General features: G+C 40.4%; 7 protein-coding genes across 9 annotated transcripts; 3 read left to right on the top strand and 4 right to left on the bottom strand.

Annotated features, from left to right (window-relative positions):
- Window positions 1-8,679: 8,679 nt before the first annotated feature.
- LOC111597830 (N-terminal kinase-like protein) lies at window positions 8,680-12,521 on the bottom strand. The gene is made up of 10 exons (XM_023312726.2): window positions 12,058-12,521; window positions 11,459-11,989; window positions 11,173-11,396; window positions 10,703-11,108; window positions 9,993-10,635; window positions 9,771-9,935; window positions 9,564-9,709; window positions 9,376-9,504; window positions 8,908-9,310; window positions 8,680-8,842 (listed from the first exon to the last, which is right to left on the bottom strand). The coding sequence occupies exons 2-10, from the start codon at window positions 11,837-11,839 to the stop codon at window positions 8,715-8,717; spliced, it is 2,625 nt and encodes an 874-aa protein (XP_023168494.2). The 5' UTR covers window positions 11,840-11,989; window positions 12,058-12,521; the 3' UTR covers window positions 8,680-8,714.
- A 122-nt stretch (window positions 12,522-12,643) lies between these two features.
- Window positions 12,644-13,883, top strand: LOC111597831 (ATP synthase subunit gamma, mitochondrial). Its single transcript, XM_023312727.2, has 2 exons — window positions 12,644-12,740; window positions 12,792-13,883. Exon 2 carries the CDS (start codon window positions 12,812-12,814, stop codon window positions 13,703-13,705), a length of 894 nt encoding a protein of 297 aa, XP_023168495.1. The 5' UTR covers window positions 12,644-12,740; window positions 12,792-12,811; the 3' UTR covers window positions 13,706-13,883.
- Window positions 13,884-14,061: 178 nt separating this feature from the next.
- LOC111600236 (integrator complex subunit 11) lies at window positions 14,062-16,251 on the bottom strand. Its single transcript, XM_030224765.1, has 3 exons — window positions 15,948-16,251; window positions 14,911-15,885; window positions 14,062-14,854 (listed from the first exon to the last, which is right to left on the bottom strand). Exons 1-3 carry the CDS (start codon window positions 16,159-16,161, stop codon window positions 14,250-14,252), a joined length of 1,794 nt encoding a protein of 597 aa, XP_030080625.1. The 5' UTR covers window positions 16,162-16,251; the 3' UTR covers window positions 14,062-14,249.
- A 119-nt stretch (window positions 16,252-16,370) lies between these two features.
- On the top strand, window positions 16,371-19,349 carry LOC111600234 (GATOR complex protein WDR24). 2 transcript variants are annotated; one of them, XM_023316264.2, is made up of 8 exons: window positions 16,371-16,583; window positions 16,644-17,286; window positions 17,342-17,674; window positions 17,731-17,812; window positions 17,871-18,035; window positions 18,123-18,584; window positions 18,645-18,830; window positions 18,892-19,349. In XM_023316264.2, the coding sequence occupies exons 1-8, from the start codon at window positions 16,460-16,462 to the stop codon at window positions 19,246-19,248; spliced, it is 2,352 nt and encodes a 783-aa protein (XP_023172032.1). In that variant the 5' UTR covers window positions 16,371-16,459; the 3' UTR covers window positions 19,249-19,349. The 2 variants fall into 2 exon arrangements, with proteins under 2 accessions (XP_023172032.1, XP_023172030.1); XM_023316262.2 differs by having other exon boundaries at window positions 17,728-17,812.
- A 71-nt stretch (window positions 19,350-19,420) lies between these two features.
- LOC111600235 (probable glucosamine 6-phosphate N-acetyltransferase) lies at window positions 19,421-21,713 on the bottom strand. Of its 2 annotated transcripts, none has more exons than XM_030224766.1 (6): window positions 21,435-21,713; window positions 20,513-20,723; window positions 20,327-20,454; window positions 20,210-20,271; window positions 19,932-20,151; window positions 19,421-19,591 (listed from the first exon to the last, which is right to left on the bottom strand). In XM_030224766.1, the coding sequence occupies exons 1-6, from the start codon at window positions 21,435-21,437 to the stop codon at window positions 19,550-19,552; spliced, it is 666 nt and encodes a 221-aa protein (XP_030080626.1). In that variant the 5' UTR covers window positions 21,438-21,713; the 3' UTR covers window positions 19,421-19,549. The 2 variants fall into 2 exon arrangements, with proteins under 2 accessions (XP_030080626.1, XP_023172033.1); XM_023316265.2 differs by lacking the exon at window positions 21,435-21,713 and adding an exon at window positions 20,795-20,962.
- A 126-nt stretch (window positions 21,714-21,839) lies between these two features.
- Window positions 21,840-22,940, bottom strand: LOC111592687 (complex I intermediate-associated protein 30, mitochondrial). Its single transcript, XM_023305053.1, has 2 exons — window positions 22,378-22,940; window positions 21,840-22,314 (listed from the first exon to the last, which is right to left on the bottom strand). The coding sequence occupies exons 1-2, from the start codon at window positions 22,843-22,845 to the stop codon at window positions 21,898-21,900; spliced, it is 885 nt and encodes a 294-aa protein (XP_023160821.1). The 5' UTR covers window positions 22,846-22,940; the 3' UTR covers window positions 21,840-21,897.
- A 72-nt stretch (window positions 22,941-23,012) lies between these two features.
- LOC111592700 (dehydrogenase/reductase SDR family protein 7-like) lies at window positions 23,013-24,326 on the top strand. Its single transcript, XM_023305080.2, has 5 exons — window positions 23,013-23,263; window positions 23,322-23,465; window positions 23,526-23,742; window positions 23,805-24,050; window positions 24,115-24,326. Exons 1-5 carry the CDS (start codon window positions 23,102-23,104, stop codon window positions 24,324-24,326), a joined length of 981 nt encoding a protein of 326 aa, XP_023160848.2. The 5' UTR covers window positions 23,013-23,101.
- The last annotated feature ends 174 nt before the right edge of the window (window positions 24,327-24,500 follow it).

The following is a 24,500-nucleotide window of genomic DNA, read 5'->3' as shown; positions in this document are numbered from 1 at the left end:
GTGTATGCGGTATTGTTGCTCGTATGAGGATTGAGGATCCACCAAAGCAGTTTGCTCCTTCACCATGAGCCTGATAGTGTTCGTATCCGAAAATTTGTGTAGTGGGGCACTCATGAGTTTCTGTTATTAACATTATATCTATGTTTTCTTGTGAGAGAAACGCAGCCAGTTCCTGAGTCTTGTTTCTCAGGCCATTGGCGTTCCAGATACCCACACGTAAAGCCATTATTTGTAGGCAAGCTTGGTTATGATGGCCATTAAACTGTTTAGCATGGTTGCTTGTTGGGATTGTACTTCTCGCATCGCTTTGAGCTCGGCATTAATTGCGTCAAACTGACGTTGTTGTTGCTGAAGCATTTCAGTGAACAAAGTGTCACTTGTGGTATTCTTATTTGACGGTCCACCTCTAGCGGCCTGTGCGTAAGAAACACCACTAATAGGCGTTGCAAAGCTCGTGGCTTGGGTAATGCTCCGGGGCCTTGTAATTTCGGAAGCAGTACTCGGACCCGTAGACGGTGTTTGTGTGGGACTCCTTTTTTGTGCTGGGGATTGCAATTTGCGCAACCGCTTGTATACTTGGCAGCCCTTATAGTTGGCTGGGTGCTGTAACTCACAGTGCACACAAGTTGGTGCCTGGTCCTTTTCGCGGGTGCAGTCTTTGGATGCGTGTTTCCCGGCGCAACGCACACACCTGGGAGCTTTGTGGCAGTAGCGTTGTGTGTGTCCAAATTCTTGACAGCGATGGCATTGTGTCAGGTCGTTGTATCTTCTTGGCAGTTCCACTGTGCAGCGTTGCCTGCAGACAACTCGAATGTCCAAAATTTCTTTGTTGTTGGGGGCCTGAGCCACGTCAACAAAAAATATATTTAGCGGTGTTTTGTCCATACGGCTCAGTGGGTTGTGCACATTTGTAATTGTGTGGCCTTTGGTTTCCAATTCCTTTTTAATTAGTGTTGTATCAGTGCTGGAGTGAAGCCCTTTGAACACGACTCTATATGGTTTGTCCTCCTTAAGCTGGTAGCAGTGGAACTCCAATTCCAGCTTAGTAAAGTGGTCTATAACTCTGCGATAGTCCTCACTGCATTGGGTTAATACACCTATGTTATTCTTCTTTGGCTTAATTACGTATGATTTAGCATCAATTACTTTATCTATTATCTGTTGAAGTAGGGCCACAGACTTGATGTTTGGACACCATATGGGGGGCGGACGAGGTTTCGGTGTAGTTTGCTGGTCGGTCAATACTGGGGCTTCTGGAGCTACAGGTGATTCGCTGTAGTCTTCATCTTCTTCTACGAGCAGTGAAAATCGATTTTCTGATATTAATGCTGCATTGCTGGTGCTTGGTTCGTCGAAGATGAGCCTTTTCTTGATGGTTTTTGGTGAATTTGGCTGTTTACGTTTCGTGTTTTTGTTGTTAGTGATGCCTTGCACGGAGGCGATATCTATTTTTGAGTTTATTGGCATGATGGAGGCTTGCCTATTTGCCATCACAACGTTAAGCTGGGCTTGCATTTCTGCATTTACCTTTACAGCTGTAGCGCGGTCATTGACATTAGATGTCATCGCGGATTGTGCTTTTGAGTGCAGGCGCACTCGCGCCAAGCGACGAAATTTCGTAAATTACAATTAAAGCAATTGAGTTACGCGGAAGCAAGCGATAAGAAAACGCTGCGTGTGCGGTTTTTGTTGCTGTTGCGTTGAAGAATGCACCGCAAAGTTCTATTTTTAGAACTCTGCAGCAGTAGAGCTTAAGCGAAGGCTGTTCGAATTCACGTCTTTACAGGTCGAACGACTGATCGCGATTGTTAATTTTTTTTTTTTTTTTTTGTTAATCCATTTGCTTTCTATATCACATTCATCCACATTGAGCACAGTGCCTTCTCATTGTCTCACTCTCTCATTGTTTCACTCTCTCATTTGGTTTTCTGTCAACTCATTATGATAAGCTGAAACCCGCGAGTTATTCGAAGTTGTTTGCTCTGAGATGCAACTACCGATTTCGTATTTAAGTTGTGCGCAGCCTCAAGCTGGTAGTATTTCGTATCTAGTGCTTAACGAATAAACACGACTTTAATCGAAATTTCGTTGAATTTTTCGATTGCTTCCGCGAGTTCGTCGCGTCGTTTCCAAAAATGTGGTTAATCGTGTATGCATTTGTAGCATTGCCACTCACTTTGTATGTGTTTCTCGAGCTGCGCGTGGCCAAAAAGAAACGCCTACTGAACGATAAAACTATCGTGCACTTTTATTATACTAAGGTCTTAAGATCTGTAACTGAAATCGTGTAAATTTTTAGAATAGCAAAAAAAAAAAGACAGATTAAAAAATATTGTAAGACCGCTCCTAAAATCGGGGAAGCAAAAAGCAAACTGAAAACGTAAAACATGAACATTAAAATATTAAGCAATGTGAGCTGCAGCTAATTTGAAATTTTCAACAATTTTTTGTTTGCAACAACAAAAGATGCCGAAAACAAATCTTGAGCCAAAGGCAGCGGCTCGCTGCGCTTTGATTGAATTGAATGCGAAACGTTGACTAAGGCTAAGGTTCGACTCAAAATTGCAATAAAAGAAGCCATTCAAGCATGCACGACTAAGCTATATCCTATAAGAGTTCATACTATCTTGCTAAAAAATGCCTTAGATACTTCGTTAGTAAGCATAATAATCAAAAGGATTTTATTATAATATAAAAATGATTTGTAATCTAATTTTTTGGCTAAGATTGAAACTAGGAATTCATAAACACTTTATGAGTAATAAGCAGATGGAATTATGTAAAAAAAAAGTGCCCAGGTCGATATGTAGCATATGAGTTACATTTACATTTTTTCTACATTGCGTATAAATTTCCAAGATTCTGCTTATAAATTCAATTATTTTTTTTTTAGAAATTCTCCATAAAATTCCAATAAATTCCATATAAATTGTTGTATAAATTCCCTATAAATTACAAATTGATTCCTCATATATTCCCTTCAGTAATTTCCTAAAAATTGATTATATAATTTACTATAAATTCCTTATAAATTCACTATTTTTATTTCAGTTTAAGTTCACATCAATTCCCTACAAATTCACTAGAAATTTCAAAAATTGCTTGGAAATTCTAAATTCCTAATCATTTCCTTTAATTCTTAATTAATTTCACTATATATACTCCTTACAAATTTACTACAAATTTTCGATAAATTTCCTACAAATGTCAAATAAATGTCTTATAGATTCCCTACTATATTCCAATTAATTCCTTCTGAATAACATATATATATACCATAAACTCCAAATAAATTTTCTATGAATTTCTTATAAATTCTATATTGATTCCAAATAACTTCACTACACAAAATATTTAATTTTATAGCAACTATATATTTTAATTTTAATTTAAATAAAATTAAATTAAATATTTTTTCAATTCTAAATTTCTATGAAAGTTTTCTAAGATATTAAATTTAGTTCCAAAAAATGCCTTTAAATAAATTTTAATTTCGTTACTAAATTAAATTTTAATTAGTTATTTGAGTGGATGCCCATCGATGTTATTTTCGCATGATCGATATTTATTTTCGCAACCTTTTTACAGGGTATGTTGCATTGTTGTTGTCAAATGATATTGCTGCTTCGACAACAATAACAATAATGAAAACATTTAATGCATTTTGCGCACGCTTAAAGCGAGAAAATTATGTGAATGTTGTGCATTTAGTAGATTTGCTGCTGCCGCTGCTGTTGTTGTTGTTTTTGTTGTTGTTGTCGCACACCTGCGTGCCAAATTAACCGCGTCGGTGACAAAAACAAACAAACACTAACAGCGACAACATCTACAATAATATTTCAAGTTTAATAAGCGCAAAAATGGGTGGCATTTGATGTGGCCAAGAAGCCGCTCGTCTCGGTTTGGTGCCTTGGTAGCTGGAGGGCTGGCGGTGGGTTGGTTGGCTTAGTTGGTTAGGCATTAACATAATGATCTCAATATTTGCACGGCTTTATCACGATCCGACAACATTTAATTATACGATTACGACAATATCACGGCAGCTCGCTTCATTTTCTGAAACACACACATTAAACACGCGATCTCTTCCTCCTTCTCCCTCTACCTCTCTCTTTCTCACTCTCTCTAGCTGGTTAGGCTGGGCGGGCGTATGAGTAATGCACTCCGTGCTGCATTGTTGTTAATGCTGTGATTATTGCAATTGTTGTTGCTTGTCAACCAAACAAACCTCCCTCATAGTCCCGCCTCTGCCTTGGACTGTTGAAAGTGTTCTTAGCAATGATTTCAGCAACTAAAAATACACTCCAAAGACATTTTCGTTGTTTTTTGTTTTGCCAAACGAAACTATTTCACGCTCTACACCCATTGAGTGTGCCTTCCGCCGGTCGTATGGGCTAATGGCTAACAGGTGCCCCAGTGCACAGGTATAAATGAAGCAGCATCTAGAGTTGAGCTTATCTAATCATGATGAGAATATATCGATAATTATCGATTTATGTGTTTTACTTATTTTAAAGCTAATATATAGGGCTTTCTCACATTAAACATTATAATCGCCATGTAAAGTCTGTATATAAATCGTAGTCTTTATGTTTGTCATATATTTATATATTTGACTGAGCTTAAACAACCCTAAAATCGTACCAAAACTAGAAAGTTGTTATAGTCTGTAGGTCGGTCAAATAACTTCAATCTGCGCACAGGGTATCGTCTAGTTAGTCACGCTGAACTAGCGCAATGCTGGTGCCAGCAGAACTCGCTGTGTGAGTGATTGACTCATGGCAAGGGCAGCTCCAAGCCAATCCAAATCCAAATTCAAGTGCAGCCAAAACGAGCGCGTGAGAAGTGCAGCAAATCAAATTAGTACAGAGTTTGCGTCTCGAGTCGGCTCGACTCGGCCCGGCCTGGTCGTACCTATAAATAAGTAAGTGGAGCGCCCAAACGAATGGCGTGACGGGACGGCATGAAGTGATCTGATATAATTGAACAGCTCGCATATGGCATAAGACGAGGGGTCTTAAGTGGCGGACACGACACTTGCCAATTGCCCTTGTTATCGCTCTTCAGCTTATGCTAATCTGTAAATATTTTAAGCTGTGTTAAAATATATCGGTGATTATATTGAAGCTGCGCGAGGGCATAGAGAGGCAGCGGGGGGGCAGAGTCTGGCGGCAGAGGCGGTAGAGAGCTCTGAGAACGAGACAGATCAATCGATTTTTATATACAAATATTCATATGCTCTTCAACTCAACTGATCTCATTACTTATGGATAGCTTTGACTGTTTAATGAGAATCGATATATATCGTTGCATCAGAGACAAGCAGGAATTTGGATTGCAGAAATAATATTATAATATACGATATATTTTTTAAAGATATTTATTGATAATCCTCTGACTTGTTGAAAGAAATATTTTTCCTTTTTAGATACCCTTACTAGCACATATCAGAAGCCAATAGCTTTGGTTCTTGGTATACACATATTTAAATATAATTTATAAATCCAAAACTCTAAAGCTTTTATATTGATAGTAAAACTCAGCTGTCTTACAACTTATCTATGAAATAAAATGAAAATCTATTAGCAGGCTGGGTATATTTAAGTCACGAATTTCTTTAATAATATTTGGTATTTTTCTTATTACCCAAAATCTATTAAAAGCATAGAAAACATAAAAAATAAATTTACTAATGATTAGTAAACCCAAAATCTCTTTTATTTTCTCAAGGATGACTTTCTAAATATCTTAATAAGATAGTAAAATATTAATCCATGAGCACATCCAAAAAGTAGGCTTTAAATATTTGCAGAAAATTTGATGTCAAACTCTAGTTCAGTAACGATTTTTTAAAACTTAAAGCGTTTCCCAAAGCAGTTAGAGTCGATTAAGTAAAGTGAATTACAGATGGCAATATAAGCAGAAAGAAGAAGCCAAATGGGGGCTTTCTTGTTATGGTTTTAGGCTTAAATAAAGAAACATCTGTGAGTCTTGTTAATTGCATTCGTACAGCGCGATATCTGTTTGCTAGCTGCGTGATCTATGCGGCTACTTCTTTTCAGCTCTATCTTAGTGGTCCTTGAGCCACTGGCAACAACAACAACAGCAAAAACAAAATGAAAAAAAAAAACGAAGGAAAACAGCTGTCCAAACAGACATTTAAATACAATACACGAAGCGGTTAATGCCATTGGTTTAATTGTTGCAATTAGCAAACAATGCGAAACAGTTGTTAAACCAATTTCCAGAATCGACGGACCATTTGCATTGAGCGTTGTCCGAACAAAAGACCGCACCGAAGTGCCAATCCATTAAAAACAAGAAGAAAATTAAAACACACTTGATGCGGGCTTTACATATGTAAATAGTATAAATATGTTATGCTATAAATAGAGCAAATGGAGGAAAGTCAAGTTTTTAAAGTGAATTTATATTAAGAAGCTGCCTGAGAGAGGGTTTCATTCTATAGGTTTAAACTTCAAGAAATTAAGTAAAATATAAAGTTTTTTTTTTTAATTTAAGATAAGCATAGCAACAGTTGAAGCTTAGTCTTAGACATCCCAATGTCTATTCCTAAGAAATTAGTTCTGTGTTTATAATTAAAGAATGTAAAATAAACTTCAATTTTGAGCGATATTTTCGCTGAAAATTATTCGAAAATAAAGAACTTACTTAATATCCCATTCACATATATACTATAAAAATATATATATTTACATATATGCATTGCTTATCTGTAATAAAAACCCTTCTGCATTAATTCAAATATTTGCCATTAATTTATGTGTTAAATTTTTCAAAATTTATTTTTATTGATGATTAGTACTAAATAATTTAAATTTTTTTAGTTTTTTTTCCTATTTTTTTCTTTTAATATATCATTTACCACTTTTAATGAATTTCTTTGCAGTCTTTAAAATTTGTCTAAACAATGAATTTTCATGTTTTGTTAGTTTTTCGTTTTTTTTGTTTTTGTTTTTCTTTTGTTTTCATATAAATTTCATTTTCACTAATTTTTATGTTGCTCTGAAAATTGTATTTTCTAGAAATGTTATTTAAAATGAATGCCACAAATATTCGGTATCTAGAACTAGGTAGCTTTAATGTTTTCTTTTGTTTTCTTCTTTAATACTTTCTTGCTAGATAAATTGCAATATATGTACCAATTCATATACAACTGATGCGACGATGACAACAATCAGATTTTTTTCAAAATTCAACATTTTTTTTTTATATTTTCTGATTTTAGTTTTTTCACTTCCGGTTATTGTTTTGTTTTTTTTTTTTTTTGAATATTAAAAAATATATATGGAAAAATTGTACACTGATATTGAGGTATTGGAAAAAATCGGCGTATATGTATATATATATATATAATATAGATATATATGTTAAATATATACAGGCTTTAATATACATATATATAACATATATATATACATATATATATATATATATGTGTAAGGTAAGGTATATATATATATTTATTTCATTTATGTAACTTTGACATGCAAAAAATGGCTTGCGCTTGGTGCTGTTAGTGGGAAAATTCACATTTAAAAATTGTTGCTACCAAAAATTTGGGTTTTTGTTTTTTTTTTTGTTTTTTGGTTTTGGTATCTTGTTCCTATATAGAGCAACATAGGCAATAACAGGTGCAATTTTTACTACGTACAAATTGTTATACGAAAAAGCTTACAAATTATTTCGTTTCATAATTGCTTGCGGTTTTTCTGTATGTGTTTATGTATTTACTATATAAAAATACAATATATATATATATATTTATTAAAAGTCACAATTGTTATTTTGTTTTCCATCAATTTCGCTGCATGCAGACAGCAAAAATGGCATTACAATTTGTTTACAGCGTTCCTAAAAAGTCAAGATCTGGAATATTAATTGTATTTGATTTTTTTTCTTATAATTCTGAAAATGGCTGAGCAAATAATTAAAGGATCTGTTGATAACACATACACGCACACACACACACACACACGCACACATGCATACCATATGAAAATGGAAGTGGAATAGAAAATACTTAGTCATACAAATAGTTTTGAAACGTGTCTGAGATTAACGCTAAGCTGTGCCACCTGATCCAAAAGGACTTCACTCTGTACATGGTTTCTCTGGCTAAATACTTGACATATGTGCAAAATACATTTAAATTTATTTAAACATCCCGCCGGAGTCCATGTGAAAGTGCATACACATACTTGCATCATACGCTCACACATACATCCCATAGTTATTGGGTTTAATACATTATAAATTGCAAATTATTTACTAGCTAGTATGTTATTTTCTGTTTTTTTTTAGTATAGTGTGTTTTACATGTATGTATTAGACTAACGAGGATTTAGATAAATGCTTAAAATAATATCGTGACAATTTTATATAAGTATGAAAATTTTTATTGCGCCTAGGGGCAAAAAATCGAAATGGAGACTTAGACATCGAGTTGGCATTCAATGCACACTCGCGCGCACACACACACACTCACACGCAGTCATATTTTAACACACACACACACACATCGAGAGAGGCACACACGTACACAGAGTTTATACAAATTACATGCATACACTTTAGGCTTATAGTTGGTTTTGTTTTGTTTTTCTTTTGGAATAGGAGCTAATAAATATACAATGCTAAAAATTGCAAGCACTTTTGCTGTTTGTTTGTTGGTTTTTCATCTGTAAATCCTTTTAAAGCTTTTTAGCGCCCAGTTTTAGTGGGCCAGTTGCACGTTGCGCTCGTCGCGCCTCCAGTTCTCGCTGCCGCTGCAGCTTCTTTTCCTCGCGTTTACGACGGGCTTCGTCCAGTTTACTGTTACCTATAATAAAGAGACGATAGAGGTATTTAAGTAGGCTCTTAGGACATACTATAGTTCGAACCCACCTAAACCGGGCTCGTCTAGAGGTTCGAATTCGCCATCGGCCCAGGAATCGCTGTTCCAATTGGCATTATGCGTTGAATTATTCAAATGCGATGTTGGCGGGCTTATGTTATTGCAATTGGTCAATGCGCCCGGCGTTGTAGGTGAAGTGTTAGCGCTGCTCGACAGATTAGCCAGCTCCTTTGGTCGCAGTTGCTGCCGCGATGGTGATAAGGTGTTGTGTGAATTAAGTTTGGCCAGCGGCTCAATAAGATCGTTGAGCTCATGCTGTTGCAGCTGCTGTTGATGTTGATGTGGTAGCAAGGGTCGCTGCTGTTGCTGGCTAGATGATGTCGTTGAAGAAATCGATTGTCTGGCCAACTGTTGCTGTTGCTGCTCCTGCTCCGCTTGTTCCTCCTCCTCGCACTAGAAAAGTGTGTTACAACATGAATTTGACTTCAAGGTATTTCAAATTGGTTTTATTGGCTTACCGGATCCTCTTCCAGACTACCCCATTCCTCGTTGTCCCAGCCATCGCGCACTTCATTTAGCGGATTGGTTGTTATCAGTTGACCATTATTAGAGCTAGCTGCCAGCGGACTGCTGGGATCCTGTGACGTCTGAACAAACAATTTATATATATAATGATAGTTGGGATACTCTTTTAAATCAAACTTACATCCATTTCACCCCAGTTCTCATTATCCCAATCGTTGTTGCCATAGTCAGAGGCTGAGGCGGAGGTATCGTTACTTTCGTGCTCCAATGATGTCATGGATGTAACGCTACTTGTAGTGGTCGACAGGCTGCTACTCGATGGTTGCTCTGTATCAAATAAAGTAAATTTTGTTACCCAGTTCCATTATGAAATTTTGACAAAACTTACCCAACGACGCTGGTTTCGATAGATTCCGACCTGTTAATGGCGGTCTGGGTCTGGACGAATCGCTTTGACTGCGATAGAACTTGGCTGTCACGGCGGTAACTGCCCAGCCCGCCCAGGTGGCTGCTGCATTGCCAATTGAAGGCGTGGCGGTATGAACATCCGCTTCTGCAATTCAATGTGTTAGTTTGGCATTTTAACTTGTGTTATGTGTGTACAGCTTACCCATTGTTTCACGCAGACTGGGATCCTCGGAGACCTTCTCGAGTTTGCCCAAAAATCCACGTATTGTTTTAAAGGCCGGATCTCGTACAGTTTTCTCTGGATCAACACTCAGGGAACACAACGATGGTAAGACACGATTGGCCACCTCACTAAGCAAAAAGTATTGCTGAGTAGCTGCCAGAGCCAAAACGCCAGCAACACGAGCTGGTGGAAAAGGATCCCTCATGGCACGTATAAAGGCCGAGACGAGAACACGCTGGCGCACCTGCGGATGCAGATGTGGTGCAATCTTGCCCAGGCAAACTGTTGTATTGGTACGTATGCCACCCTGATCATCGCGCGCTTGTAGCCGAGCAAAATGGCGTAACACCTCCACATTGAGATTATTGTAGTTCAGCTTGGGAGCCAAGTGAATAATGGATTTGACTGTCTGCTCGCGAATAGTGGCGTTTGTATCCAGAAAGCCATGCGCCACTTGGGGGAATATTTGCTCATTTACCACAGGCGGCTGCAAATGCGCAATAAACAGATCCAATTGCTGCAGCAGACGAGAACGGGTCACACGATCTGTCGAAGCAAAGAGCTTTACCACACAGGGTACAATACGTTTCTGGTACTCCACCTCGTCCAACAGTTTGCCAAGCTAAATAGGGATTAAAAACAAATTGTTTATGTCTTGCTTCAATACAGGTTAATAATAGTTACTGCACCTTAAACATGGGCGCCAGTACCGCTGAGCCAGCATCGCCATATTCGTAAGCTGTTATCAGCTGTGGAAGTATTTTGTGTTTACAAACATTATCCGGAAAGTTTTCCAGATGCGTGGTCAGACCGCTAAAGAAACGATTCTTTTCCGCTTTATCTTTGATTTGAATTTCTTCAAGGAAGAGCAGTGTGTCGACTAAATCGTTTTTAAAGAAACCGCCTGGTTTACGACAACGCGTTATAATATCAGCTGGATTGGGCCGATTTGAAGGTGATGCGCCAACTAGCTCGCAATATAGAGATTGCAGTGATTTGGGTATGTGTTCGATGTCTTTTAGATTGGATCGCTGCTTTAGTACGCCATTAAAGGCCTCCCAAACGAGACATCCCAGACCCCACATGTCCACAGAGCTATTGAAAGGAAATTTGTGGAATTAAATATGTGATGGAACGTAAATATATAGACTGTGTATACCACTTGGTAGCAGCTTTGAGTTTTGTCTGATCATTCTTCTCAGGTGCATCATAGACCTCTAGCGTAACGGGTATTTTCATAGGCGGCATGGGGTTACCATCAGCAGCAGCGACGTACTCCAGGCTGCCCAGCTTCCATTCGCCGGATGAATTAACGAAGACCGACCAGGCAGAGACATTGTTGTGCCGCAAATTACCATCGTTATTAAGAAAGGAGAGAGCACGCTATAAATAAAATGAATAATTTGTTATTTTATGTCTGCAACTGTATACGTTATTTGACTTGCCGTGATTTGAAAGATTCCCCAAGCCAAATAAAGGCCTTTTTGTAAATTGTCTGTGGCTAGTTTGGTGAAATATGTGCCCAGCGGTTCCACGGCTTCGGTGGCCACATATAGCATCTTATCCGTTTCCAGTGAGTCCAGATATTGCAGTATACTCGGATGACGCAACGTTTTGAGGCGTTTTAGCGACGCCTTGGCCAGCTCACATTTCGTATCAGATCCACTGCGTATATCATAGACAAAGACCGAGACCTCCTCTAGGGTACCTTTGCGTTTGGCCTTGTGCAATGTCCATATGGAATAGTTATCAAAGCCAGCGACGGGTTCGCCAATGTCATATGGAAAGTCTTTGGAAGAGTCGCGCGAGAAGAACGACCACATCATGTGTTTTGCTCGACGGCTCAATATTTTGTTACGTCCGACAAACACACAAAATGCGACAACACAGACACCCACACACACACGCGCGCACACACACAGCTGTTGCTGTCTGTGTTGCTGTTGACTATTGTTTAAGGCAGTAGAAGAGAGGCGCTGCCGAGAGAGATAGAGACGTTAACGTTAATGCGTGTACACCACCACCACCATTGCCTGCTACATACTTTTCAGACGTTTGCATTTATCGTATTCCTTTTGTGTTTATGCCAGCTGTTAACGTGTCGGATATTTGTACTTATGATTTATCTGCACATTCAAGAGTCTTATCATCAACTCGTCTGACTTCTACTTTTGTTGTTGGGCTTCCTATGCACAGCAGCAACAATTTTCCAACATACTCTAGTGTTTTGCAAATCGTACGGTATTTGGGCTTAATGAAAAATTAAAGACTAACGCGTTTATTTTTGCACTATATTACATTATTAACTACTGCGTTGCGTCTAACGTGTATTAATTGCTTAATTAATTCTAAACTTTTTCCCGAGTACGTCAGCTTTTTGCTTCTTCTTGCTTTTGGTTACTTTAGTGATGACACGCGAACTGGTGGTGCATAATCGAGTAGTTGAGCAGCTGACTTAGTGAAATGTTATCGATTCATTAATTAATATTCACATAATAATTAAAACAATTTAGCAGATTAATTAAATAATAAATGGTTTAAAATAAAACTTAATCAACAATTTTAATATTATGTGTTGCTAAAATTTTTATTTGTTCATAGTATTGAAGTGTTAAGCGTTTGCAATTCGCAGCAGTTGCTGACACTCACAGCGAACAATTGACAGTTGCTCAATGTGGCAACACCGATCTGTGTTATAACATTCGTCTCGCAGCCAACTTCACGCAGGTAAATTTTCGCTGTACGTTGAGGCAACTTTTGTGCTAATTTCTTGTGCAGGAACTTCAACAGCTCACAGGATGATGATGCAACGTACTACGCTTTTGCTGCCAATGGCTGTTGAAGCCACCAATGTTGCCCAACAGCAACGTGGTATGGCCACATTGAAGCATATTTCCATGCGCCTCAAATCCGTAAAGAACATCCAAAAAATTACGCAATCAATGAAAATGGTGTCCGCGGCCAAATACTCCCGGGCTGAGCGTGATTTAAAGGCTGCGCGCCCCTATGGTATCGGTGCTCAACAATTTTTTGAGAAGACCGAACTCCAGGCTGATGGAGCTACCGAGCCCAAGAAGCTTCTTATTGCCGTAACATCGGATCGTGGCCTTTGCGGTGCCGTGCACACCGGTGTTGCACGTCTAATCCGTGGCGAGCTGCAGAAGGATGATACCAACACCATGGTGTTCTGCGTTGGCGACAAGTCGCGTGCTATTCTGTCCCGTCTGTACGGTAAGAACATCCTGATGGTGGCTAACGAAGTTGGCCGTCTGCCCCCCACTTTCCTGGATGCGTCCAAGATTGCGCATGAGGTATTGACGGCTGGTTACGATTATACCGAGGGCAAGATCGTGTACAACCAGTTCAAGTCTGTGGTTTCGTACAAGTGCTCCACGTTGCCCATCTACAGTGGCCCCACTGTGGAGAAGTCGGAGAAGCTGTCCGTTTACGATTCGCTTGACAGCGATGTCGTGAAGAGCTATTTGGAGTTTTCTCTGGCCTCGCTCATCTTCTACACCATGAAGGAGGGCGCTTGCTCTGAGCAATCGTCCCGCATGACTGCCATGGACAATGCCTCGAAGAACGCCGGTGAAATGATTGAGAAACTGACCCTCACATTCAACCGCACCCGACAGGCTGTCATCACTCGCGAGTTGATTGAAATCATCTCTGGTGCCGCTGCCCTAACATAAGAAGTGTACTCGTAACACACTCCAGTTTAAGTCGCAGCTTTAGCTTGAACGAATTCATCAAACCTAATTGCAACATTACGAAGATTCGAAAACGCCATAGCTGCGTATTAAATGATATAAAACTTATAATTATCTGAGATAAAAACCAGAATAAATAGCGTGGAACGAAATAATCGAATTTTTAGTTGAATCTATACAGTTAAATTATTTTTGTTAATTTTTATGTATTTGGTATTTCAATTTTGTTCATTTGTTCCTAAATATGTTTTATAGATTGCAAAGGAACTGTTCAATAAGATTGTAAAGAAAGTGTTCATTATTTCAAGTTACAAGTTAATGCAGTCTTCTCCTAATTCTCTGAAAGTGTAACATGGATGTGGAAATCTTAAATTTAATTATCGTTTTCAAAATAGTTGTTAAATGTATTTTAGATAACTTCAAAAACCATAATTACAATCAACTTTTTTTGCTTATAAGCTATGGAATCGTGCTGAACACGTTAAGGCCTGATTAAAGAAGAGGCCGCTTTTGCCTTTAACTGATTCTAGCACATATTCTGCAGTACATTCAGTATATAAGCGCCAATGTCTTCATCTTGGTTAGTCCAAGTGATCAGTATAGTCTTTTGCTTGGGATCCTTTTCGTCCTCCTCCACATTGATCTCAACGGTTTCTATGGTTATGATGCCACTATCCTGCAGCATCACGGTCCAACCAACTAGTTTCTCTTCCAGCAGCGTTTTCAGCTTTTCGCTGGTACGCAACTTTGGTCCTGGATCATCCATTTTGACCTTTGATGTGAAGCGCATCACATGTCGATTGATTCCGATCTCTTTGAGTGCATCGGTCAGATTTTGTAGCATAATGCGATTGTCTTTCATCACTAGGACACCATGTATGAGGCGACGGCGCTTTGGATCCGGCGGTTGGGCATTGTAGGAGCGGGCCTCCGCTTTCAGCAATGAAATGGATGCATCCACGGGTATTTTGACGGGTGTGGAGATTACACAGGTCTCACCATTGGCTGGCATATATGTTTCCAAATTAAACTCGTCTCGAATTTTGGCGCGCAGGAATTTCATCTTCTCCGCCTCACCGTGCACAAGCATAACGTGCTTGGGTTCACAGTTCTGGATTAGCTGCATGATACCTAAAATGAATAAAATATTAGTTTTTATGTCTTTTTGACGTATTTATCAATATTACCCTTGGCATCGGCATGAGCCGAAAAACTCATGTATTCCACCGCCATTTTCACCTCTACGACCTGACGATTCTCGAATTCGACTTTTTTGGCGCCACCTAAAATCTTGTTACCCACAGTACCCTGCACACAGTATCCGGGCATTATGACCATATTGTTTTCATTGGGCGCCCATTTCTTGAAGATTTGCAGCGAAAGACCGGCGTGCAGCATGCCAGGTGTGGCAAAGACAACCATTGCCCCTGGGTTATCTATATACGCCTTATCGAAGGGTTTTATGTGCTTAAAATCGAACATGTTTCGATGCACAAACGTCTTGCGGATCTTTTGATTTGTCCAAGTGATGAACATTTTGTAGTATGTATTCGCTTTCTCAGTGAGGCCCAGTGCAAAGTAGATGGGATACTTAAGGTTCATGCGTTCCCAATATGTCTCTAGCAGAATGCAAAGCTCCTGCGCACGTCCCAGGGCAAAGACAGGTATCAAGACTTTCCCGCCTTTTGAAACGCATTCGTGCACTTTCTTTAGGAAATCTCTTTCCCTACAGCGCTTGGAATCTCGTATTGTTGTGGCGTATGTGCTTTCTGTTATAAGCAAATCCGGTCGGCATTTGTCAATCCAGGCAGCGCCCAAATGCCGATCCGGCGTCATATTGTAATCACCGGTGTATACAACACTTTGGGAGCCAACTTTAATCCAAAACATTGCGGCACCAAGCACATGACCCGCATAGTAGGCCTTGATCTCCAGATCTGTATCCACCATCATGCTCTGATGTAATGTGACGGGGATTACCTTCTTCATGCAATCCTTGATCATTTGTGTGGTAAAAAAATTCGATTCGCCCTTTCGTTCAACAGCCACTTTTCTCATATCTTCAAGTAGGATAGGTGCAATAGCCTTGGTCGGATGAGTCATGTATATGGGGCCAGTGTAGCCCACTATCTCCGACATATAGGGCAGGGCACCGCAGTGATCTAAGTATATAGGATTTAATTAAAAGTGTATTGAGAATTGATAGAAATTAGTTATTACTCACCAAGATGAAAGTGTGATATGATCACACAATCAATGTGGCTGGTTATGGGTCCTTCGGGCACAATGTACGAGAAATCCGGAAAGCGTCTTTCATCATTGTAGCCCATATGCATGCCGCAGTCGAGCATTATGTTTTTACCGCCCATCGAAAGTAACAAACAGCTGCGGCCCACATCCTGACCGGCGCCTAATGGTGTTATTTTAATATCCGGCATTTTGTGTGCGAATGCTTGAAAAATTCTAATGTAACAGAGATTTTGTCAAAGCCACCAGCCATCTGTTTCAGTCGATTGGTGATAATACAGCGCTGCTACTATTGCTACAGATGTTGATGCATATGTGGAGCATTCGTTTAATGAGGAGCAATGCTGTTAAAGGTTAAGCAACGTTTTCGTTATGTTAAGCTCGCTGTTGATAGCATTGGTTACGTTAATGTTAAATTCGGTTTTATTGTTTAACAAGTTAGTCCAAGCGAAGGTTTGGGTTTTATAAACGATTTGAAATATTATCAAAATGCCTGATACGCTGGAGGATGCGGATCCTTCCACGGTATCGCTACGCATTTGCTTGGAGGGCCATGCCAACGCCTTGGCCCTAAACAAGGAAAATAATCAAATTGCAGTTGCTGGACGTAGCTGTAAGTGAAAATCTCATTCCTGAGTTTCAATTTGTGAGATTAATAAAAGTTTCCTCCCAGTGCTCAAAGTCTATTCGATTGACACTGAAGGCTTCACGGAGGTGTGCAATATGCGCGTCGGCAAAAATCAAAATCTCAGCTATTCCTCGAATGATGTAGCTTGGAGCACTTTGGATAGCAATATATTGGCCACAGCAGCCACCAATGGCGTTGTCTCCGTTTGGGATCTTTCCAAGTTTGGCCGGCAAAAGCAGCTGCTCGTTTACAATGAGCACGAGCGTACCGCTCACACTGTTACATTTCATAGTACAGAAGCGAATATCTTGATATCTGGCTCACAGGATGGCACCATCAAGAGTTTTGACATCCGATGCGATACGTCCGTGAATACATATTTCAGCAACTCTGAGTCTGTGCGCGATCTTAAGTTTTCACCGCACTCGCCGAATGTGTTTTCTGCTGTATCGGAGAATGGAACCGTTCAGTTGTGGGACATGCGCAAGTGGGACAAGTGCATGGTGCAGTTCACGGCACACAGTGGACCCATCTACACGTGCGATTGGCATCCCACACGAAATTGGCTGGCTACCGGTAGCAGGGATAAGCAGATCAAGGTATGGAACATGGACGGACGTGCCAGTTTGGAGTACACTATACACACAATCGCAGTGGTTGGCCGTGTTAAATGGCGCCCGGAGCGAACGTAAGCTGAATAAATATCAATCGATGTGCAGTACAATAATAATCCATATGGACAGGTATCACATAGCCAGTTGCGCCCTTGTTGTGGACTACAGCGTACATGTGTGGGATATTCGTCGTCCCTATATACCCTTTGCCTCCTTTAACGACCACACAAACGTCACAACAGGCATTGCTTGGCAGGGCAGTGATTCGCATTGCTTGCTCTCTACTAGCAAGGACTCCAGCATTTATAAGCATGCGTTCAAGGATGCCACGCGTCCGGCACTGAAAGCTAATGCTCAGGGCGCCAGCTTGGGCAGACATGGAGACATATCGTTTGCCAATAAAATCAAGGAATATGCAATTAAGTCAAGTGGCTTGTCTAATACCAAAAGTACAAACTTTATGTAAGTAAGCATACAGAAATATTTACTATAATAACCATGATCAAATCCCGTAGAAGTAGGCGAAAATCAAATATGCCAGGGAACGTTCAATTTCATCTGGACCATTCCAAGATGTACATGTTTATGCTCAAAAATACGGTAATAACAGATTGAAAATTGAGTATATAAATTCCACTTCAATATCCAGTTTTTGTAGAACATGGCCTCAGGCCCTGAATTTCCCGCGCACGATACCACCACAGAACTGCGGGTACATGAAGTCTTCATTGGCTGTGCTCGAGAACTGCTGCTGAGCGGCAAGAAACTGGCGGAGCTGTGCGAACACAATGCGGAAGTCTCCAGGAAATATGGAAAATATAATGTAAGAAATATCACAGTCGTCTGTGATTATTAGCTATCCCTACAGAATAGTATTTAATGTGGTACAATGTTAATGTTGTATTTTAAGGCAACCACACTGTGGAACTTCATTAAGCTGTTCTATGGCACTAAACATTTTGAGCCGCCTTTCGAGCATCGGTCCTCGTTCTCCAACCAAAAGAATCCCATTACTTCGCGCCGGGCAGCGCAGGTGGCCAGCGACTGGACTCCACATGATCAAGGCCAAGAGTTAAATGGCAATAGCCAAGAGACACAGCATGAAGCAGTTGATGCCAGTGAGGATGGAGATGAGCTGGTGGTCGGTGGCAAACAAAATCCGCCTCCAACTAGTTCGGTGATACTCTCTGAGACGCAAATCATTAGTGAGATTACGTTTGATAACTTTGAGCTATTACGCAATGGGTTTATTTATGTCGGACCCGCGGACTTAACAAAAGCGCTGGCATTACCGGACACGGCACTACATCATGATGTACAAGCAGCTCGTTCTCAGCTGGATCTCAAGGCATCTGAACATGAAAAGTCACCGGTGAGTAAGGAATTTGCCATAGATTGGTACACTAAATAAATATTTTTCTCAACTTGTTAGCCACCACAAGTGCCGAGCATATTAAAGGTGAGCCATGTGCCTCCCATACCCATGTGGGAGCCTCATCAATTTGTTGTAGATGCCCTGATGCTGCAGAATGATGTGGGCGATGTGCAAACAGCTTTGACCATACTGATTGTTATGGGTGAAGCACGCCAGCTGCTACCCATTGAAGATGCCGTGGTGGTAAGTCTACCAACAGAGCTGTATTCGGATTTAAAATTAATGTTTGGTTACTATCCGATAGGAGCACTGGTTTCACACCTATGTGGATCAGTTGCATCGCTATGAACTGTGGAACGAAGCTTGCGAAGTGATTAATCGCGCCTGGGTGCGCTCTGTGCAGCAATTAAACCAACAGTCAACGGTCATGCCAACCAATTGCGGGGAATGCGGTCGACCGCTGGGCGGCACTGTGGGCTGGTACTGTGACAAATGCAAGTCTATGCAGTCGGCTAAGTGCACTGTCTGTAATCTAATTGTGCGTGGCGTGTATGCCTGGTGTCAAGGCTGCTCCCATGGCGGTCATATCGACCATTTGCAACAGTACTTTGCCAAGCACTCTAAGTGCCCCAAATGTGGACACTTGTGTGCCTTTTCCTGACACCCAGAGGAACCCTACACTTAAGTCGAAAGCAACTAAAGTTGTGTTGAATGTTTAAATGTGATGCTAAAATTAAACATAATTTTCTAAGCATATTGCCTAAAGGTTGTCTAGCTGCAAATATTTTTATGTGCCGAAAAGCTTTCAAAGAATTGAACATAAAACCTTGTTGGCATTTGTTGTTTATTATTAATTAAATTATATATACTTGTACAAAATTATGGCTACTTGATGAACGTGCTCTTGAAGGGCATTATAACAACGACCTTTCATATTTTTAACAAACAGGCGCCGCCCACATTCAGTAGCAGAAAGGAGAGAAAAAATTGTAAAATTGTGAGTTCTGTAAGAATTTAAAAAATATATAGAGCACAACCAATTGCGGTTGTCTTGGCCATGTATTAACTACTTGTATGTCGCTGTGGTACAAACCACAGAGACACCACCGCCTGCCAGCGCTGTCCAAATATCCACGCGCCAAGCGCAATGAAATTTTTGCAATTGTTTATGTTTAAATAAATGCAACAAATGGATAAACTGATAGCTTTTGTAGATGTTTCCATTTGATAAACTGTTTACATTGCGCCTCGCGCAGTTCGTCGCTATAGATGGTATATGATCTATAGCTTGGATTTTGGAGCAGCGTTGGCGGCTAATTGTCAAGAGGCAAAATCGAGGCTCACAGTTTGGTAAGCATCGCCGGCGGCGCCAGTGACAGCCGATGTAGAGTTACGTTTCAATGTTGGCGTATCCTCATCGTAACGTATGGTCATAGAATTTGAGTTGCCGGGTATGAGCACATAGCCCAGTGTTTCATAGAACTTGATGAGCTTGTCCTTGCAGTCCAGCGACATTTTATAGCAGCCCAGGTGTTCGGCCAGCAGCGACACGGTAACAACAATGCTGGTGACGAAACGAAGGTTATAAAAGAAACATAAATTGTTTAAGTTGCCCAACTTACAGCTTGCCCAGCTGCTTGCCTCGATACGTGTCATTGACTACCACATCCTCTAGACGTCCGCGCTGCAAAGAGAAGTCATATGAATTGCATGATAATTCAGCTTGATATTTTACCTACCACTGCACAATTGTGTATAAATTTGCGCTCAATGATGAGCGAGGCGGCTCCAATAATCTCTCCCTTTCGCGTATCCTCAATGACCGTCACATAGTAATCGCCGCTGGCCTTCATCTGCGAGAAACGAGCTGAAAGTTACCAATTAATTAAGTTAATTTGAAGTATAATGGAAATGACGGCACGTACTCAGAAATTGTGTGCGTGTTACGCTGCCCACATTCGTGAGCTGAGAGAGTAACTGCAGGAAACCTCGATCATAATCCGTATCTTTTAGCGGGCGCACCTGCAGCCACGACTCGCCCGGGCTGGCGGCGGAGATGAATGGCTGAAATTTAGCTGGACTGCGATGAAAGTCGAGCTTAAGCAGCACGTTCGGATCGTACAGGTACGTCTCTTGCTGTAATCAGTGAGTGAATACCGATTATTAATTAGTATATATGTGGTAATGGCATTTGATTAAATGTCTACCGTATATTGCACCATTTTGCGCAGATTACAAAAAAGACCAACGTCAGCACTTGATAAACCAAACAGCCAGTCAGAGAATAGCGGGAGAAGTTGCTAGCAGGAATGGTAACTGCCAACTGGTTTCATGCAGCGCTGTCGCTTTCGTTGGTCGAGTTGGACTGGTTATCGCTTAACATGTTTTCGAAACGTCAACGCAAACCGGTAAAATGCGTAGTTATTGTTATACGCTAGCAGAAGGAATCAGCTACACACATAAACCTAACATTTACACTAACAGTGGAGCCTGTTAGAGTGTGTCAGCAGACTCCCAGTTTGATATAATAATATGAAAATCAAACATTTTAATGGCACAATCACCTCTTTTCATATTGATTGTCGTCGTATGATATTTAATCTTCGGCTAACCGAGTATAATCGGTCTGTCTTGTTATTGATTACGGTATATGTGTGTATGTATGTATATGTATGTGTGTTTGTGTGCAGTTATTTTTGCTATGAACAGGATTACATTAGCAAAACAATTCAAGGTCGTATCGGGCTTTTGTGTGAACGGCCGCCACATGGTCACGTTTTTGTTGGCTATTGCAAGATTTTTAATTGGTCTAGTTGGCGAGTTCTTATGTATGCCAAATTTACTCACCATTTTTATTTATCGCTTATTTACGTTTGATATAGATAATAATACTACAGCAGCTGCGACACAACGCTGGGGCGGAAGTTTTTCCGTTTGTTTTATCAACAACTATCAGGAACCAAAGTTAGAGTGAGACTGAAGCGGCACTTGAGTGGAGCAGAGCGAAACTAAATCGCGAATACTGTTGCCGCTCGCGCGGCTTTAATTGGTTGTCGTGGAATGGCAGCTGTTGAAATCGAAGCGCCTTTCAATATGTAAAAAGCAAATTGCAAATAGCAGTACCTGTTGTATTTTAACAGACAGCAACAAAAACATTCGACCCTGACGACTGTGCAATTGTAAACATTTAAACAGCTGATTCGAGAGAGCACAGATGAGCGGAAAATAAGAGAAAGAGAGAGAGAATAGGTTAAAACAAACGTGCATTTATTTTGAATGGTCAGTATTCCACATTAGCAGATCTTCGTTTTTATGTCGCTACAATATACTTGGGTGTTTTGTACATTTCGTAAGCAAATTCCTCTTGATGGCTGGGATCATATTCCAATCCCACATAGTCAATTTCTAAGCCAAATGGCCCATCCATTCCTTTTTTGGCTGCCACAGAGAAACCAAAATGAGTTACACAATCCAGGTGTATTGCATTCTGACGATCCTGAACGCGACCTTTCGAGGATAGAAAGAATTTAGAGAAGGGTATCTTGGCTATTTGCCAATGAGGACCACCCCGTGTGTACAGCACATAGTGATAGATATCATTCCACATGAGATCGAAATAGCCCTCTGTGTGCAAATTTATTAGGTAACTTCGTCCGTCACCGCGCACCTTCATTACCAGCATATTGTACTGCGTCCAGTCGTATGTAGATTCTCGCTTAAATGATTTCTATCAGGAAATATACTGTGAATGAGATCTCAATCTGGCACTGACTTATTATTCTTTACTAACCCGCACGCGCTTAGTCCGTATATTAGCATAGCCGGTGCGCTTTATAATGCCATCCTTGGTATGCTGAGAGTTGACCTCACCATGAAAGAGCCCCGCTCCTGATGCGCTTAGCTCCAATGTGGCACTGCTCTTTCCTTCACCGTGGTCTGCATCTGTCGTCACTGTCCATTTATCGAGTACGTCCGGTGCTTTGAAATCGAATACTATGTCTGTTTCTCCGGGTCGAAATACCAATATTGGATCACTTTCTAGTTTTTCTTTAACTTCCTGACGCCAAAGCTTTATTTCCTCTTTTAAATCCCGAAGTCCATCAATTATAAGCTGCTTTTTTGATGGCTCTGCAAGTTTTGTTTTGTAGCCGGATTTTTTCTCTCGCTCCCAAAAAGTGCGCTGCACAGCTGTTGTGTGAATTTGTGCTGCTGGTAGCCACCAGCTTAAACGTTGGGTTTGTCTAACCAGGCAGTGCATTTTAACATATTTTATTAAATAAAATAACAATTAAATAAGTTGCACCAAGAACTTTAACGTAACAAATATCAGCTGTGCATTGTTGCTATTCACATGGTTACGGTAACACACAAACGGCAATGCTCTTCAAATATATGTGAACGGGGTTGCAATCAAAAAAAACTGACTGTTCAATGTGAACGGCACAACTTGATTCGTTTTTGGTCTTACTGTTTGCTAAAGTGCAAAGTTCTTCGACTTAAGAATAAAAATTACTATGAAGTTAGATGAAGTAGAAAAATGCGCGCCAAGCAGTGCTTGGAATGTGCTGTACTGGATGCTTGGCAGCTTTCTAATGCCTGTGGCTTTTCCATTGGCTATTATAAATTTGTGGCAACGCTTTCGCGCCCAGAAGTACCGCAATCAGTTATCGGGCAAGGTGAATAATAAAACTAAATAAATCGCTGTATTTTAAGTTTTGTATTAAATACTTATAGGTTGTGCTTATAACGGGCGCCAGTTCTGGCTTGGGCGAGTCCCTTGCGCATGTCTTTTATAAGGCGGGTTGCAAGGTCATCCTGGCCGCCCGTCGTGTCCAGGAGCTGGAGCGCGTAAAGAAGGATCTTATGGCACTGGACGTGGTAAACAAGGGTTTCTATGTTTATCGGAATTTTCGTATTTATATATATTGCTACTTGCAGGATCCAGCATACCCGCCAACCGTTCTGCCTTTGGATCTAGCTGAACTTAATTCTATCCCAGATTTTGTTACCCGCACTTTGGGGGTTTACAACCAAGTGGATATCTTGATAAATAATGGTGGCATTAGCGTGCGTGCCGATGTTGCTACCACTGCTGTCGATGTCGATCTTAAGGTAATGGTGGTAAATTATTTTGGAACGGTGGCGTTGACAAAAGGTATTTCCTTGCAGTACAATTGGTCACAAAGCTTATGATATAGCTTATCTTTTTCCATATAGCACTGTTGCCTTCAATGGTAAAACGTCAGAGCGGTCATATCTGCTTCATTAGCTCCGTGCAAGGAAAGTTTGCGATACCTCAACGAGCAGCTTATTCCGCCTCCAAACATGCACTGCAAGCATTCGCCGACGCTTTGCGCGCTGAGGTGGCCAATAAGAAAGTGTTCGTATCCTGTGTCAGTCCTGGTTACATACGCACACAGCTCTCGATGAATGCGCTGACTGGAGCGGGCGGAAGCTATGGCAGTGAGCAGAAATGTAATTGATATGTATGCTACTAGTTAATTCATTTGTGTTTCTCCGTTTTCAGAAATGGATGATAATACGGCCAAGGGTATGTCGCCCAATAAGCTGGCGGAACGCATATTACTATGCATCATGCGTAAGGAACCCGACATAATTGTTAGCGATATCCAGGCGAAAATTGCCTATTATTTGCGTCATTTGCTGCCCTCTGTTTACTTTTGGATTATGGCAAAACGTGCCATAAAATTGGAAAAGGCTGAGAAAAAAGTTAATTAAGTAAATTTGTAGTGTTTCTGTAAGTTTTAGTTTCATTTTTTTTATTGTTATTTTAATTTTGCTTGAAATGAGAAAATTATAAAAAATATTGCAATGGTGTGCAGTGTTAAAAAATTAGTTACATTTTGCATAAAATTTTAATGATAATCTTAATAAATTAAATAATTACTGTAT

The sequence above is a fragment of the Drosophila hydei genome, unplaced genomic scaffold, assembly GCF_003285905.1.
Source record: "Drosophila hydei strain 15085-1641.00,03,60 unplaced genomic scaffold, DhydRS2 tig00008119-arrow-pilon, whole genome shotgun sequence".
NCBI lineage: Eukaryota > Metazoa > Arthropoda > Insecta > Diptera > Drosophilidae > Drosophila > Drosophila hydei.
This window is presented reverse-complemented; position numbering and strand designations above follow the sequence as displayed.